This window comes from Thunnus maccoyii, chromosome 9 (genome assembly GCF_910596095.1).
Source record: "Thunnus maccoyii chromosome 9, fThuMac1.1, whole genome shotgun sequence".
Lineage (NCBI taxonomy): Eukaryota > Metazoa > Chordata > Actinopteri > Scombriformes > Scombridae > Thunnus > Thunnus maccoyii.
This window is the reverse complement of record NC_056541.1, coordinates 32,501,351-32,518,566: the sequence shown is the minus strand read 5'-3', so window position 1 is coordinate 32,518,566 and position 17,216 is coordinate 32,501,351. Positions and strand designations below refer to the sequence as shown.

General features: G+C 41.4%; 1 protein-coding gene across 2 annotated transcripts; it reads right to left on the bottom strand.

Moving 5' to 3' along the window:
* Positions 1-9,578: 9,578 nt before the first annotated feature.
* LOC121904683 (CCN family member 1-like) lies at positions 9,579-15,675 on the bottom strand. Of its 2 annotated transcripts, none has more exons than XM_042422539.1 (5): positions 13,639-15,675; positions 13,255-13,468; positions 11,851-12,213; positions 10,927-11,129; positions 9,579-10,836 (listed from the first exon to the last, which is right to left on the bottom strand). In XM_042422539.1, exons 1-5 carry the CDS (start codon positions 13,705-13,707, stop codon positions 10,537-10,539), a joined length of 1,149 nt encoding a protein of 382 aa, XP_042278473.1. In that variant the 5' UTR covers positions 13,708-15,675; the 3' UTR covers positions 9,579-10,536. The 2 variants fall into 2 exon arrangements, with proteins under 2 accessions (XP_042278473.1, XP_042278472.1); XM_042422538.1 differs by having other exon boundaries at positions 9,579-10,839; positions 13,639-15,671.
* Between the last annotated feature and the right edge of the window lie 1,541 nt (positions 15,676-17,216).

The window sequence follows — 17,216 nt, the reverse complement described above, 5'->3', positions numbered from 1 at the left end:
AGGGGACGCAGCCGACATGACGCGCGCAGCAGCCAATAGGAGAGCAGTGGGCGTGGCCGCAGTCACAATGATTTATGAGTTTATAGTGGCTTATTAATATGCATATTCTCCCCGCAGGCCTTCACACAGTATGTGCGGGATTTACATGGAAACAGCTATAACAATAGTTATAGTTTACCTCTATGTAGGCCTCTTTGAACACATTACATTTACATAAAGGATGCATCAGGAATAAGTTATGAAAAAGTACATTTTCATAAATGTGCAGTATTATTCAAAGCAAATCAAATTATTTAAATCATTTCCTCATAGACATGTAAATAGATAAATATTTTTACAAAGTACATAAAGCTAAATTTGTATTTCTTAACCAGAAATGTAAAGTGTATCACGTGATATCACGTTATTAAAGGTAGTGAAATGTATCCATTCACAAGTCCAGCACATCGTAAAAATGATTTTATGCCTTACTATCAGATTAAAACAGTCTTAGACTTTAGTGTTATCCAGTAGAGCTTAGGGAAAATATTATATTTTGTTATTATTTCTTTCCTTTTTTTTAATGCTGCCTTTCAAATGCCAGACACTACACAGTATAGCTATACAGTCTACTCATAGCCACATAATCATAATTACATACATTCTTAATAAATGCAATGTACGAAATATGATGTGGAAACATTTGATATTTTTTCTATTCCCCTGCACCCAACCAACATGGAGGTCAGAGGTCAGTCCTAACAACTCCAGCACTGGGGAGATCAGTCAGTACACCAGTCTGCTTCCCTGCTGTACTTCCAGTAGAGTTCCAGTAGAGGACAGCATCCTATCATGTTGCGAGGAGAAGACATTGGCAGGTTTGTAATGCACATCCTGATATATGGAGGTTAAATATGTTGGGACGACTAAAAAACAGAGCAGGAACAGCATGCACTGACTGATGATTATTTCCCCCTCAAAAAAGTACTGATTTTTTATTTTCCTAGTATAAATGTATATACTATAGACTCTTCAGCACACACATATTTAAATGAACTCAGGTGAAAGTTGAATGTTTCAGCAATCATTTTATTTTATGTTTTGCTTAGTCTTTCGTTGTGTTCTACAACTTGTTTAGAAAAGTGCTACATGTCCATGAAATTAACTGTAACATGACGTTGAAACTTCTTGAGAATAATAATAATGATCAGTAAAATGTGTGAAAATGTAGTGTGTGTCTTACTGAGGCCACTAAAGGACAATGATAATTTCTGTTGGTTCATGTATGAATTCCTCAATTTGATCTGATAAATTTATTGTGAAAGTTGTCACCAGGAGTGACTTGACAAATGTATCATTTTAATATTCAAATTAATATTAATATTAATATTAATTACAGTGTTCAAAGTGGTGTTACATTTCTCATTCTGACCACTAGAGGGTGATGAATGAACTAACACTTCTGATTAAAAATTCAAATAAAACAAAGAGCCGTGTTTCTTAGACTCTATCCATCACCAAGTATCACTCAGTAAATGCAGTGAGGTGCATTTCATGCCACTGACATGCCGAACAAAGGCTAAAATATAAAAAGCTTTAAACATTGTTTATTCCTATCCTAAAGCCCATAAGTATGTGATTTAATGTCATTACAGCATGTTTCAATCTTGTCTAAAGGCATGAATTTGTAGAAAACAACCCTTGTGAAAATTGATGTAGTCTATGGTTTGTTTCCAGCTCATTCACGGGGGCAGTGTCTCCACAGACATGCCCGGGGACACACAGACGCTGCCCCTCTGTGTTTTTTGATGATACCTCCAGGAGTCTCCCAAATTTCAGGTCTTGCACATGAGGCTTACAGGGGGATTACATGATAGATCAAATGGTATTTGCAGAGCAGTAGTACTAAAAGTACCTTTCAAAGCAATGGTTAGAAATTGCTATACAAAAAAGAGATATACATTTTTTTAAAATATAAAGCCATTATTTTGGAAATATGACCATGAAAACAAATCTTGACAAATGTCTCTGAGCACATTCACCATCAGTCTTTACATGACTGTCATAGCAGTTTTCAGAGTTCCACGTGGTAGTTTCACAATGGGACAGCAGCTGTTTTAAATACAGAGAGACCTGTGCCTGACAGGGATCAGAGGAGAACCAGTATGATGTCTTCTCCAGTATGAAGCTTCTCACTGCAATATTCTACACTGGCTGAAGCTGAACTAGCACAGATTGGCTGATGCAAATGAGCAAGGTGTTACATTATTATTATTACAGCCATCATATACTGCAATAAAGTCATGATTACGTTAGCCAAATCCAAAGCAAGGCAGTGTTTTCTGCATCCGTCCATGTCTTGAATGAAATGAAACAAGACCGAAGCAGTTATTTACATGGTGTTCATCAGTCAACAAATGGTGGATTTGACATTTGAAGTGTGTGGACTTTTAAATAACAACTCTACTGTTGACGTGAGGATGACTGCAGACACATGTGAGCTATATCCGGAACACATTGTGTTGTTCTCGCTTCCTATCACCTTCCGGCTGTGAACTGCAGGGTCCTCTGGCCAAAAAGTTGAACCTGGCTCAACTTTTGCCTCAATGCAATGCAACTTCATCCAGAACAGTGTGCTGGCTAATCAAATATGTGCAAGTGCAAATTCATTATTACATTACATTTACTATTACATTACTGTAAAGTGAATTGTATTATTCTACTATTTACCTGATAATCGTCAGATGAAATGGTTGTTGCCACGATAACTCCAAAATGCTGTGCATTATTTTAGTATCTGACTGGCCTTCAAACCCAGTTACTCATATTGGACTTTCTGGATCTAATATCTTTTAGCAACACTGCAGAAACATGCTCACACCAATGCAGGCCTAACTGTATTTTCTTTATTTTCCAAATAGTGCCATTTTCAGTCCGAACACCCTCTAACACATGGGAGGTTCAAGAGCTTTTGCTGGCTTCCCACCTACAAACACAACGTGTTTACTGGAACATGACCAAGCTGGAGCTACCACTACCTAGAATTGCACCCCAGGTCCTTTAGACATTGATATTTAGTCATGCTAGCAGCATCACATCCACATTCATGTTCCCCAGAGGATGAATCCTAATGACTTTGGTGATCTTATGACTTTCTCTCTAGCGCACAAACTTTTCACTTATTCAGTGAAATATCTCAACATCTACTTGAAGAATTTGGTTCAGACATTCATGGTTCCCAGATGATTAATCTGACTTGACTTGTCAACTTGAAAACTATTGGATGGATTCTCATATAATTTGGTATAGGCATTCATTTGAGAAACCTGGATATGCTAGCTGGAGAACTCCAATAGAAACCAGGATACTGTGGTATGTAAACACCCGATCCAGGTTTCTTAAACATTTTGTGTTGGTAGAGAAATGAGATGTTGAGGAATCAAGACACGACTGGCCATAGATGATCAGAAACCTGGATACTGTTTGAATCATGTATACATGGATATCAATAACAAGGTTTCTCATGTTCCATGTAAATGTCATATCCAAACTAAGATAAAAAAAAGATCTCAAAACTGGGATACTAATGTGCATGTTAACATGGCAAACAATATTTTTTGACTAGTTTTATTAATTTTTTAGCATTATTTATTATTACCTTTATTATTATTATGATTATTATGATTATTATTATTTTTGGGGGGGAGAGGTGGCTGAAGACACATGGGTCTTTTTGCGCTGTCTGAGTGTCTTTGCTCTTAAGGGATTGAATGGGAGGTTGCTTTTGTGGACTCATGTGGCGCATGAATGAGATTTGTTCTTTTGTTTGTTTTTTGTTTGTCTTCTTATGAACTGGACATAAGTCAATTTTTATTTCAATTTATGATTTTTTGATTATGATGACTCATATGTGTAGCTCCCTCTGCCGGGATGAACTTGTTGTGTCGGTTGTGTGGATGTCTATAATCAAGTCCACCTGTTGTGGATTGTGTTGATCGCCAGTATACACGTTGAGGAAGGGCACCTGGCCCGAAACGTCCGTGTGACAATTCAAATTAAAATCAGTTGACCAGGTGTGCTGTCCTAATTCCCTTCTTTAAACAATAGTAAGAGACGTCATCAAAATGACAAATTATGTGGAGCAAGGGGACGAGAGGATTGGACCAAGAATTAATTCCAGGGGCCAACACTGTAGCAGCTGCAGTAGTGAGTCATTGCATGGAAAACTGTTAGGTTTCATGGAAAACTTAGCAGTTTAAAGGAAAAACAAGGTGGTATAAAACTATCAATATTGTTTTCAGTGGCTTAAGAGACTAACTCAAGTGTACTTATAATAATGTAGTAAAATAAAATTAAATAATTGAATTACAATTTTTATATTTAAACTGTTTTCTGCTTAACTATAGTCATTTTCTCATGTCTGTTCTGACCATTTCTCACATTCAAGTGAGGTAACACTCAGTAAATATTGCATAAATCTCAGACTTTTTTGTTTTTAGGAGCGCAATGCTTCCCTCTTCACAGTTCTTCAAATGTGTTAATCAAATTTTAAAAACTACATATTTTGGTTAAAATAGCAGGATTTATGTGTGTCCAAAAGTTTAATGTTCCACCTCGTCACGCCCATGTATTTCATTCATTCATATCATTTAAGAGTTTGAAGAAGACAAATTTAAATGTTGGTGACTTTTGATTTTCCTCCAGAACATTTTTTGGTACATTTTTCTTTCAAAACCCTCTTTGTCAAGCATAACATATCCACCCAATCACTCACAAAACATGGGGAAAACAGAGAACTTCGGCCATATTACTTTGAATCTTTCCACCCCGTCACAGGCTTTAGCATAAAATTAAATAGATTTTTAAAAAATAGTGTCTGACCTTGCAAGATATGTTTTATTGCAGGTCTAACATATTCATACACATATACATGTATATACAAAATTCTACATTTGGTTATGATCAAAAATTGCAAGGTCTAAACTGAACAGTTTCCATGGAATGACCCAGTAGTTGTGATAGTAGCAGTAGAGGTAGAATGGTTGTAGGTTTAATAGCGGGAGTCCTTTGAATCAGTGTTGACGTCACAGTGTTTACTCGACTGTGAACTCTCCGTCTAAACAGGATCCTTTGTGGAAATGTTGACTTTAGTGCTATAAAATATGTTAGCTGTGATACTCTTTAAAGACGATGCGTCATGTTCCACACATTCGTTTTCAGCACAACATGCCAATAACAACGCAGATGGAGACATGTTATTATCCCACATTGTGTTGAAAAGGAACCACTTTGACACATCCTCTTTCAGAGTGCATGGTAGGAATAGGGTGTGGGGTTGTGGGGGGTGTTTCCTCTGCTGTGGCTGGTGTGGCAGCCTGGGCCAACATCCACCACTCTCTGAGGCCCCCGTTGATTTCCGACATATTTCCTGTTCCTCTGTCAAGGCCATGCAGAAAGTCACGGCTCTCTGTTAGGCTGGACAACACCTGTAACTTCCAGTCTGGGTTCCCAGCCAATATAAACCCACCGTGGAGCGTCACAGCACAGCAGGCTGCCAAGACAATCACATTTATGAAGCCCCCTGACTGTGATGTGGAGAGATTCCTCCATCTGAGGCTCTATTTTATCTTTCTTGAGGGTAAGCACCTTAGTGTCACAGCAGTTGTGTGGCCGGCTTAGAAATGAGTCATTTTGAATTCTTGATATCTGACGAGTCCAGGGACTCTGGATTGTCATGGAGTTTGGAGCGGTGTCTTGCAGAAAGGAAGGATCTGATGACTGATCATTTCTGTGCAGAAATCAGTGAATATCAGTTAAGATCTTTCTTTACAAAAACATGTCTCTTACATGAAATTAACTACATACTATCATTTTCAAAACAAAGTAAGAACCTGAGGACACATAATATTGAGAAACTCCTCCACACAGTCATTTCCAGCAGGTTAGATTACTGCCACTACATTAAAACTCTCAGACAACTACAGCTCATTCAGAAAGCTGCTGCGAGTCCTAACAATGACAAAGAAAACTGAACACATCTCACCAGTTCTCAGTCTCAACACTCTTCCAGTGTGGCATAATGACTGCTGACTGTCTATTAATATGGTCTGGTTTAGGGCCAAAGTACATCTCTGACTGTCTTTACCATATAAACCCTCTGAGCTTCTTCCATCTGCAAACTGCTCCCAAACTAAACATGGAGAAGCAACATTTAGTTGTGATTCTCCAGAAAATAACTTCCAGAAGATATAAGAATTGCCCAAACTCTGATTATTTTTTAAATCCATGTTAAAAACTTTTATGTTCCCCAACTCACTCATTATTTTCCACCTTGCATACTGACAAATCTAGTATTTATTTCTCTGTTTTTATCTGTTTTTTTCTTAATGTTTCATGCAGTACTGACATTTTAATGTTTCGAATGCATTATGTAAAACACTTGATAGATAGATAGATAGATAGATAGATAGATAGATAGATAGATAGATAGATGGATGGATGTCTATCTGGCACAACCGACTCTGGAGCCTCGGTGAAGCGAAAGACATGTGGTTTGGCTTTGACCAGGATGAGAAACAGGCCCTGAAAAATGTCCTAATCTCTCCAGCCTCTCATACTGCCATGAATTTCACTGAAATGCCAGGACGACTCTTAAACAAATGAGCAGTCAAACGTTGTCATGGGACACCAGCTCTCGTGTACAACAACTCTGGTGGACAGTTCATTTCCCCGAATTTACACCAGCCAAACAGCCTGAGCAGACAAACATCGTCATCAGGGGTAATGCTGAACATCCTGAGTGACAGTAGCAAATGGTAAGGCAGTCTCCATGGTGACACGGTATGTCATGTGTGCTTTTTGGTTCCTGCCTGTCGGTCGGACAGTAAAAGAATCCAGCCTCGTCTGAAGGAGGATGCTGAGATGGGATGCTAATATATGACCTATTGTCAATTTTAGTTATGATAAATAATCACACGTTCACATCCCCATGATGAAGGGCATTCAAAACATTGGATGTGTCTGTTTTTGTCTTGCACTACAGCCATGTTCTCTTGATATAACTCTTGACTTCTTATAAGAGTTTCATTTATATCCAACACCACACCAGAAACTACTGTATTTGCATTACATTCAAAGACATTATAGACATTATTTTACTGCAGATATTTTGACTTGTCATAGCAGGAAAAGCACAGGTGTTACTAATAACATTAACTCTGATGGCTCTATTCTATTCAAGTGTCCCAGTGAGTAATGGCAGTGAGCCAGCACGCACAAAACCAAGATCCTGAAACTCATTTGGAGTCATGTTTGTGTCCACCTGATGTAAGTCCAATATTCACTCTCCTTTTTATCTAACCCCTGAGAAAAATATCTGGCTCTGTAGCAGCAAAATGTTCCACCAAGTTCATCAGCTAGGCATTAACTTTGTCTGTCTGCTGTTTGATGCTTTCTTTAGAGCTTTCAGCTTTCCTGCTGAAATCTGCTGCTGGCTGCAGCTGGAAACGAGGTTGGTGAGAGTTTGTGGGGCATCAAACCAAAACACTGAGCTAAAAGAGGCTAAGACGCTCTGCAGAGCTGAGCAGAACTGCAGACTCAGGTGATAATTCTATATCACATTTCACATTATACATATGAATTATTTGTTATCCTGAAAATATTGATTGGTTCTGCAGTAACTTTAAAATCATCCCTGGCCAACAAGAGTTCATAAGTCTGTCCGTCTGCTAAACACTATGATTCAGAGCTAGATGCTACTGTATATTTTACCGGATTACCTGATTACCATGACATTTGCCACAGATATTCATGGTCCCTTGATGATTAATTCTAATGGTTTTGTTTTGAGGCCAAAGCTTCCTTTTTGTACACTTGAAATGTGGAAATCTAATTGCCAGATTGACTTAAACCATCTCAAACTCTAGCGCTACCCAAGGTCAGACAGAACCTGAAGTTTCTGGAAGTGCGTGTGTAGTGCTGGTGCAGGTCCTACACTGCCTGGAGTATCTGGTGAGCAATAAAAATGAGGCCAAAGATCAGCTTCTTGTAAGTGAAGACTGGAGTCCTGGAAGAGATGAAGCCCTCACCAGTGGTTCTGACTGGGGCAGTCAGGGGGTTAGAGTGTTCCTCCCTCATCTCAGAAGGAGGCAGAGGCCGGGGTGAGGAATTTAGTGGTCTACCGTAATGTTTGTGCTCCAGAGCCAGCCGGAGCATTGTGTAAGGCCCACGAGGCAACATGAATGCAGGGCTCTGGGTGTATATTGGGAAGCTCTGGCGAGCTTAAGACACTGATGAGGCAGGGTGAAGGGTTAAGGGTGATAACTAACATGTAACACAGCACGCATCATGCCTGAGTGAACCACCAGGATCATTGTATTGACGCATTGAATTTTACTTGGGACATTCAACATGCCAAAACTTCTCCTTACTGTTTTATAGGAACGTTCCCTGTGTGCAGTAGTTCAGCAGGTAAAACTACTACTGCCACAGCTGCAGGTTTCTGATGGACCCCCCGTTACGCTACTTATCAAAGGATTTAACACATCAAGTTCATATTATTAGTCATGGGGAGTACTGCCAACTCTGCGAGAAGCAATGATGGAAAGTAACTCTACTCTACTTCGGTATAATTTAAGTTACTTATACTTTACATGAGTATTTCCACGTACAGATGGGTGAAAAATTAAAGGAACAATCAGAATAAATGAGTGGAGAAGCATAACAAACGTAGATGCTTACACACAGGTGCACTGCATGGTAGGCTACAATTAAGGCTTCAGTGTTGGGGCACAGATGGCAGGAGCTTTAGTCACAAAGACTGCTCAACTAACTAATGTTTCACAAGGAACAGTGACTAAAGTGACATCTGCGTTTAGATCTATGGGAAAGACATCAGTAAACACCTATGGGAGATTTTGGACCAACGTGTCAGACACATGAGGGAATATCTTTTGGAAGAATGGTGTTCATCCCTCCAGGAGAGTTCAGAGACTTATAGAATCGATGCCAACTGCAAAAATGCCAACCGATGCCAATGCACATGGTGACCCAACACCTTACTAAGACACTTTATGTTTCCTTTAATTTGTCACCCATCTGTATATGCTACTTTATACTTGTACTGCACTACATTATAGAGGGAAATATCTACTACGAAATGGTGTTACTACTTACTTTTTAGATTCAAATTTTAAATTAAAAAACATGATGAGTTTATAAAATGCATTGTTAAAGATGAAGTTGGGTCTGGTATCTGGTTGGGTCCCCTTGTCACGTTTCAGATGTCTATGAGTTGTTCTGCAGTTCCACCAAAGAGAGATGAACTGTTTGAGTCTTAAAAAGGTAAAATGATCCAATATTTCCAATATGGGAGCCACTGGACTAAACTGCTTAACCGTAGCCTTTATAAAGTAGATAAACTAGCTCCTCCTCAGGTAGCTACAACAGTAGAAGGGGACATTTTTCTGGGGAATACGTATTTACTTTTGATACTTTAAGTACATTTTGCTGACATCTCTTTTGTACTTTTACTTAAGTAGGATTTTGACTTTTACTTGTAAAATTGGCCAGATTCAGATATTAGCCATAAAAAAGACACATTACAGGTTGATAAGTTTTTATTTGATGTACAGGAGCTTACAGACAAAAAGAAAACATCCAATGAACAAGCATTACATGTCTTAAATACAGTATGTAGCATCACATCATTCCTCAAAATAAAGCAATGTATGTACAATGTGAAGGACACACATATACAAAAAAAAAAAATCACACCCCGAAAAATGAGGTGATCCCCAAAAATTACCACTCCACAACTAAGAGTGAAGTCTACACACACTATATGCTGTAATCTATATACTGTAGTAGCATAATTAGCACATTCTCTGTAAACTCTCTCCTGTGAGAGTTCCTCATTCTTCAGACAAAAAATAAACACACACACACACACACACACACTCATACACACACACACACATACACACACACAGTTGATCAACTCCACAATCAGTACATGTGTCAGAAACATTGTGTCACAAAGGACAGGCCACACACAGTCGCTATAGTCACTAATGCATATGTATTGAGTAATCTAGTTTTTTCTCATTAATTGAAAACGCATCAGACAGAAGATGCATGTCCATAATCCTCATTACTTCTCATAAATCTTCCCTGTTACTGGTCTGAACAACCTTCTGTGTGACAAACCATCACATTGCCCTCTGTGGAAACGGAGGACATGAATAAAAAGTTACAAATAAATAAAAGAAGTTTCAGTACAAGCTTTCTGCCAACAATCTAACACAGCAGCAGTGTGTTGTCCTCAGTGCTGCTCTGGTGCGAGCGAGGTAACACACCTCTAGTGTGGGCAAAATGATGTCATCATGGCAGGAAGCTTAAAGTGCAAGCGAGCATATTGCCTGGTCAAAGGGGGAGGATGGCAGGAGCTCAGAGGTTCCCACCCAGCTGACAGACAGGGAGGCGGTGGGTTTAGAGGGGGAGGAGGTGCAGAGTCTTTGCCCAGTGTGCCAGGCCGGAGCTGGGCATGATGAGTCAGCCTCAGTGCCTGAAGGTGTGGACATCGTTGTGGAGGCTGACTGAGGGGCTGGAGGGCCCGCTGTATGTACGGCACCTTGTATTGCAGCTGCAGCGCTGGATCCACATGACATTTCGGTAGAAGTCCTCACCGTCTGGGCAGTGAAAGTGGAGCCGCACAGTGTGGGAGAGGGAGGGCGTGCAGCAGCGGTCATCGCTGCAGGTCCCACAGGTGCGAGGGTGGTATCGCTTTTCTGTGGAGCATCCGGCGAAGGTGATTCTGACTGGTTCCTTCTGGCGGACAGTTCGCTGACACTTTTTACCCTTCTGGATGACAGAGACACAGCATTAGACAATCATAACTCAGTGGACTTAAACAGACCAAGTTCCTTACAGGGCTGTTTCTCTGCCTACCTTGATAGCTACAGGAAGTTGCAGGTCACACCGGCGGATCTGGCACAACCTGGTCTCTTTGACCAGCCGACAGTCTGGGTTGTTATTGGTCACCCGGCTTGATAAGCCCATCCCACATGTGGTGGAGCACTCGGTCCACTCAGTGACTTGTAAGATACAGCTGGACCCCAGTAACACCTCGGACACGGGGAACGACACCATCTCTGTGAGAAGGCAAAGTGTTAAAATCGATCAGTCAATCACAGCAAACATTCAGGCATTCTGACATTTTTGTAAAAGATTTGTCACACAGTAGAATGAAACTCACAGTGGATAATAATGGTTCTCTCTGGATGGTTTATAATCATTTTGGTAGCCCCCCTGAACATTATTCAAGTGTTAATGTTCAACCAAAATTTCTTGTTCAAAGTGGAATTCTAACTTGTAGGTTGCCATAACATTTCGGAGTACATTCATGCTCCTGAGAAGATGAACCTTTTCAATGAGCTTTCCTCTTGTATCACCCTCACGCAAAATGTCACATGTCAAAAGTTTGCTCACAAGATGACAAATAAATCTAGCGTTCAGAATAAAATTGCCATGATTTTTTTTTTTTGACATTCATGCTCCCAGAGGGATAACTTCTTTTGATTTTAATGACCCCATGACCTTTTGAATGGAACTGTGTTTCAAAAAGAAAATATTATAGTTCGGTCATTTTTTAGAGAGAAATGCCTAAAAAGTCAAACATTTTCACAATTCTCACTTTGTGGAGGCCAAAAGCCAAATATCTCTCTGAAATCAGTTCAGGATGTTTTCTAAAGCTGTTTTTGTTTTGACACTGAGTTTGGTGCCTGTTCATCAATATGAAAGACTTTCTGGAAACCATATTTAGTGTTGGTGGGCAAGAGGACAGGCATCATGGGGGTAGAATGTGATGTTTACCTCTGAACGTGGCTCCTCCGGTGGCAGCTGGGTGCCGAGGCTGCGGCTGTGCCTGCAGCAGGGCACTGATGTGGTTGGGAAGGGGCTGGCTGTCTGGCAGGGAGGTGTGTGTCGGCTCGTCTGGCTCCTCACTGATGTGGTTGTCATCGTCACACACCCATTCCTCGCAGCAGCCACCCTCAGACCGGGCCAATCGGGGCCGTGAGCAGAGCCTGTCGGGCAGGGGAACTTGATGAGGACAGACGGGCATGCAGCCCACCACTCTGTCCATACAGGTGCATTGGTGATGGCAGTTGGGCTTGAAGTCCTCGCCGTGCTGATACACCCGGCCGTTGAACTCGCAGGGCAGACCCTGGGCCTCCGCTGTTGACGCACACACACACAAAAAACAGGAAACAGAACTGTGAAGAGCGATCTATGAGCTTAATAGAAGAACACAGTAAAGGGTAAACACATTACATCATAGCCTGTAGGATCAAACTGGGAGAAAAATCTTTCAACAGGGAATATTTCCTGCTTTTTAGACAATTAATAGTATTGAAAAGAATGAAAGAAAGAAAGTGAAAATTGGTGCAACAGAGTCAGAAATATCCTGACTCAGAGTCCCTGCTATAGGCCAATCTGGATCCTACACTTCCCATAATGCAACTTGATAGCACCACATTTATTAGACCTACCATGCCTGGAAAACACCCACAACTTTCAAACATAGCGCCGGTTGTTTGATGACAGATTAACCCTGATGACATCATCAGTTATTTTCTTTCAGATGTTTAAAATCTCAAAACTTGTCATACATGTTTATATATAACTGTTTTCATCGAAATCTTTCTAAATCTTCATGTGTAAAATCTCAGCAGTGACCCTTTCATATTTTCTTGTGTTGTGATTAATATGGGGCCATTGCTTCTCCCTTTTTGTCAGAAGAGATTCACAATATCTAGTGTAGCAGTTCCCAACCTTTTAGCTTATCATGACATGACTGAGCTGTTAGCTGCTCAACTAAGGAGTGATTTTTTTTTTCTCTTCATTTGGAGGATTTTTAGAGCCTTGAGGAGTTGCACTATTTCACAAGACATAAGTCAGATAAAGACAACAAAACAACAAAATATTGTGTAATAGAAATATTAGTTTACATTCTTTCTTATCCCTTTAATTATTATCTGGTGACCCCTTCCATTTTTCTTAGTGCCTCTCGGGGGCACTGATCCAATACTTTACACATTGCCTGCGTGTCATATCTTTTATTTTTCACTACATGGCAGAACTTCCCAGAGGATGTACAACATCCAAACAACTAATGTTGTTTGTGATTAAAACCCATAATATATTCATATGAAAATGAAGCTGATTCATTTTGTGTAATAATGTGCTTTTGCCTGCCCTCCTCCTCGTCGCCCTCACCTCGGCACAGTCCTCTCTCAGGGTCTCCTCCGGCCCCCAGATGGCAGCGTAGCCCCTTGATGTGATCACAGGGCTCGGTTGCGCTGCAGTCCTCGTTGAACTGCCTGGCACACACTTTACAGCAGCCACAGTGGTCGGTTACCCAGCTGTCACCCGGCGGGCACAGCGGGGGCGAGGGGGGGCAGGAGCACTCAGCCGGGCATTCACCTTCTGCCTGAGGGACAGGGTCAGAGGTCAGGTCACCACATGTAACTCAACTCAACAGATGACAATTCACACAATATGTATAGTGTATATTATGAAAAAATAATATGAAGTTTAAAAAATGTATGAATGCAAAGGAGAAGTCTGAGAGCACATGGGGCGCAGGTCACAGCAACTCACCATCACTGCAGCGCTGCAGAGCACAAACAGGCTGGAAATGATCTGGCAGAAACTAACAGGGTAAAGCATCCTGGTTGCAGTAAATGAACAAGAAGAGAAAAAAAGGCAAAAGCTTGAAAAGAAATAAAAAAGTATCTGAGTAAGCAGCCGTCCAGAGTCCCAAGAGGAGAGAGGTCTTGTTTGTCAGCTCCAGGATGAAACGTATCCACAGTTCAGAGTCCATGCACCGAGAGGTACACCAGTCTGCTCTCCTTTGCTCTCCTACAGTATCTTGGTGGCAGCTCAGCTCAGCTCTACTTCATAGAGAGGTTTCCCTCTGCGGGGCCTGTACTTATAGACAAACATGCCCCCGCCCCCGCTGTGATATCATCGACTCTCCTCTCAAGACGGCCAGAAAGTGTCCAGAGGGAGGAGGTGGCGGGTTTGTTGGTGTCAAATACTGACAGAGATATGCTCAGATCACACTGTAATTGTACACATGTGACTTTAGGGAGAAACGTCATGATGTCAAAATTGATGCAAGGGCCAAGTCTTTAAGAACTGATAGTAAACTATATATTCAGGAAACCAAATCCTGATTGAAATATGTCCTACTGTTTAGATTGTGTAAAATCTGGCTGAGGAAAGGGGCAACCCTCACCCTCCCACACATACCCAGAGGTATTAGACAGCTCAGGTCATATTTGACAGATGCCAGAAAGAAAAAAAAAACAAAAACAAAACGACGGTAGGACAGGTGTAATGGAAAACCTGAGTAGGGAATCCCACTCCATAATGGTAAAGGGAAGTGGTGATGTGGAGAAAATCCCTGTGAACAACTCTTCCACCAGCTCTGGCCAAGCAGGCGGGCTCTCTGTCCTCTGCACTGCAGTGTGCTGTGAGACAGTGTAGCTCAGGACATCCTGTGTTCCCTCCATCTCTTTCCTAGTGGGCCGCATTCCAGGAAATACAGGCCTATCCTCAGGTTCCCATGATTGGTAGGAAAAACTCTGCTTTCCCATTGTCATCCCAGGGGCATGTAAAAAGTGTTTTGCTGGAGAGCAGGAAAGTCCTCGCATTAAGTGTTGGCTCGCGCTGTCATGAAACATGGGAAATGTATTTTGGCGCTTTTGATAAGGCTGCTTAAGGTCTCCCCATGTTCCTTAAAAAATATAGTGTACACAGTCTGCTGAAAGACACCACTGAGACTGTGGACACAACACATGTTATGTGTCAAAACTAATTTAACAAGAAAACCTATATGTATTCTAAAATGATGGATATGATGCAGTAATTATGCATTACACAATGACAGAAGAATTAAGCAATACTGGTTTTCTATGGGATCTTAAAAAATAACACACTGAAGTGCAGCACTTTATAGCAGTGGTTTTCAATCTGAGGGTTTGGAACCTTCATAGGGCCCTAAGAAAATCACCAGATGATGAAAGAGATACACAATAATTCAAAATTATGTTTTCAACACGAACAGTCTCACCACAGGGTCCAGATCTTCCTCAAGTTGCCCAGCTGTCATGGAATTGTAGATATTCAGATTTCCATTTTTCCTTTAAGAAGAACTATAAGGACTTCTCGTCCATGTTGTCTTAAATGTTCAGATTGAAAGTTCATTCTTGACCTTGGAAGCAACAGTCGACAAAACAGTCTCACCACAAGGTCAAAGCTTTTAGCCGGCATGGACAAGATGTCCTTTAAAGTGCTCCCAAAAAAAAAGTAACTTTGAACAAGAAAAGAAGTCTAACTAGCTTCAGCCGCCCGCAGCCCACCCTGAAAACCTCATCAAACTATGAGTAGGTTACTGCGACCGAAACCTGCAGCCTTTAGGCTGGACGTTGGTGCCACTGCACACAGCTCACTTCCTGAGAGCAGGTGTTGTAGCTCCAGACTGAAGCAGTGATGTTACTGTGTGCACAGAGAGTAAAACATCAAACCACATGCAGGGCACAGACTAACACAGGCAGCCACCCAGACACCCGGCTGGCTGTGCTGTAAAACCACCGGGACACTGGAGTGGGGGTGGGGTTGCTGGGGTGAGCTGGAGGGATGAGGGGGTCGAGGAGGGGTGGGGGGGGCACCTTGTTGGGCAGTAGTGGGGAGGAGGGCAGCAGTCTGGATTCTTGGCATTCCTGGCCCACAAAGGCAGGATGTGTGTACTGGCCACGCTGTGTCGGACACTGATGGAGGAGCGGGAGGAGGAGGGAGTCAGGGGGGGTTGGAGGGGTTGCCAGTTTGGCTGCCTCCGCCTGGCCCCGTGCCAACCATTGTTTGTCAGCCAGGCAAACATTTCCAAAACACAGGTCAAGAGTCGTCAGCGATTCATCACGCTGCTGCCCCGTTTGTTTTCTTAGCTCGATATCTGACACCAACCAGCGGCCTGATCCCGGACTGTTTTTAACACGCCGTTCTTCTTATGAACTTCTATGAAGGTAACCATGAGAGCACCCAGAAATGCAAAACAGCTGGTCTATACAATTGTCTTCAATCTTTCCTTGAAATGTGGTAATAAAAAGAGGCAAATCCCGCTTAACAACTCAGAATCACACTTTCATAGGGATCCAGAGGATAAACAGGAAGTGTGTGCGGCATGCAGGAAGAGCCGCTGTAAAGCATGAGTCGCTAAAAAGACACAACAGGAACCCAAACAGGATCCATAGCAGTGAACGGATTTGACAAGGTTTATGTAAGACTCAAATAAAAGCTCATGAAAGGCAAAGTGTGTTCTTGTACAAACTAAAAGGAGCTAATTGAAGGCTTACTGGTTCATATAAAAACACTGAGCGGCCATATTGGAGGTTATAGCTTTTGGCCAATACTGGAAGAGATGTTATGCTAATTGCATTTTTACAGCAGATTAATGTTTGCTATTATTGTTGTTGACTGTTGTGGATGATTCCTAACGTTTCTGGTGACCCTCTTGACCTTTCCTGTTATGCTATCGCCAGACTACAATTTCCATTTGGTCACACAAAATATGAAAATGTAACTGACAGATTGCTATACTAACCACATTCACTGGAATTTCATTGTGGCCACCCCTTAACCAACCCTTGGCTCAAAATTGTGAACTTTGGACAAGATATTTTCAAAAGGGGATATTTACTAAAGATTTGAAGCCCTTCTTCACAGTCAATATGCAAAGAGAAGTTTTTTGTAAGTTTAAAAGAACTACAAAAAAATCTCCCACATTAGATTTTTTTTTTAAATGAGGAAGAACTCAACATAAAAATCTGTGCAACACAAGCAAATCCACTGATTCCGGCGATTCCATTGTAGTGAAATGTGTCCAGGCCTTTACTCTTGTAAACATTATGGATATACACCCACACCAACAGTGTTTTTCAGACTGTACTTTTTCTCTCTCTAGCATGGTTGTTTGTACGGATCCAAGAGGAAGTAACAAGAACACCTTAAACACACTTAACACATTCATTGGCAACAAACATGCAATTAGGTAAATGTATGTTCAGTGTGGAATCAGCGTGTCTGTGTGTATGTGTGTGTGAGAAGGCTGCACCCCAGCCCCAGTCATGACACCACCTTCACAGGTTACGTCTCCGCCGCATTCCTCATACTAGTGT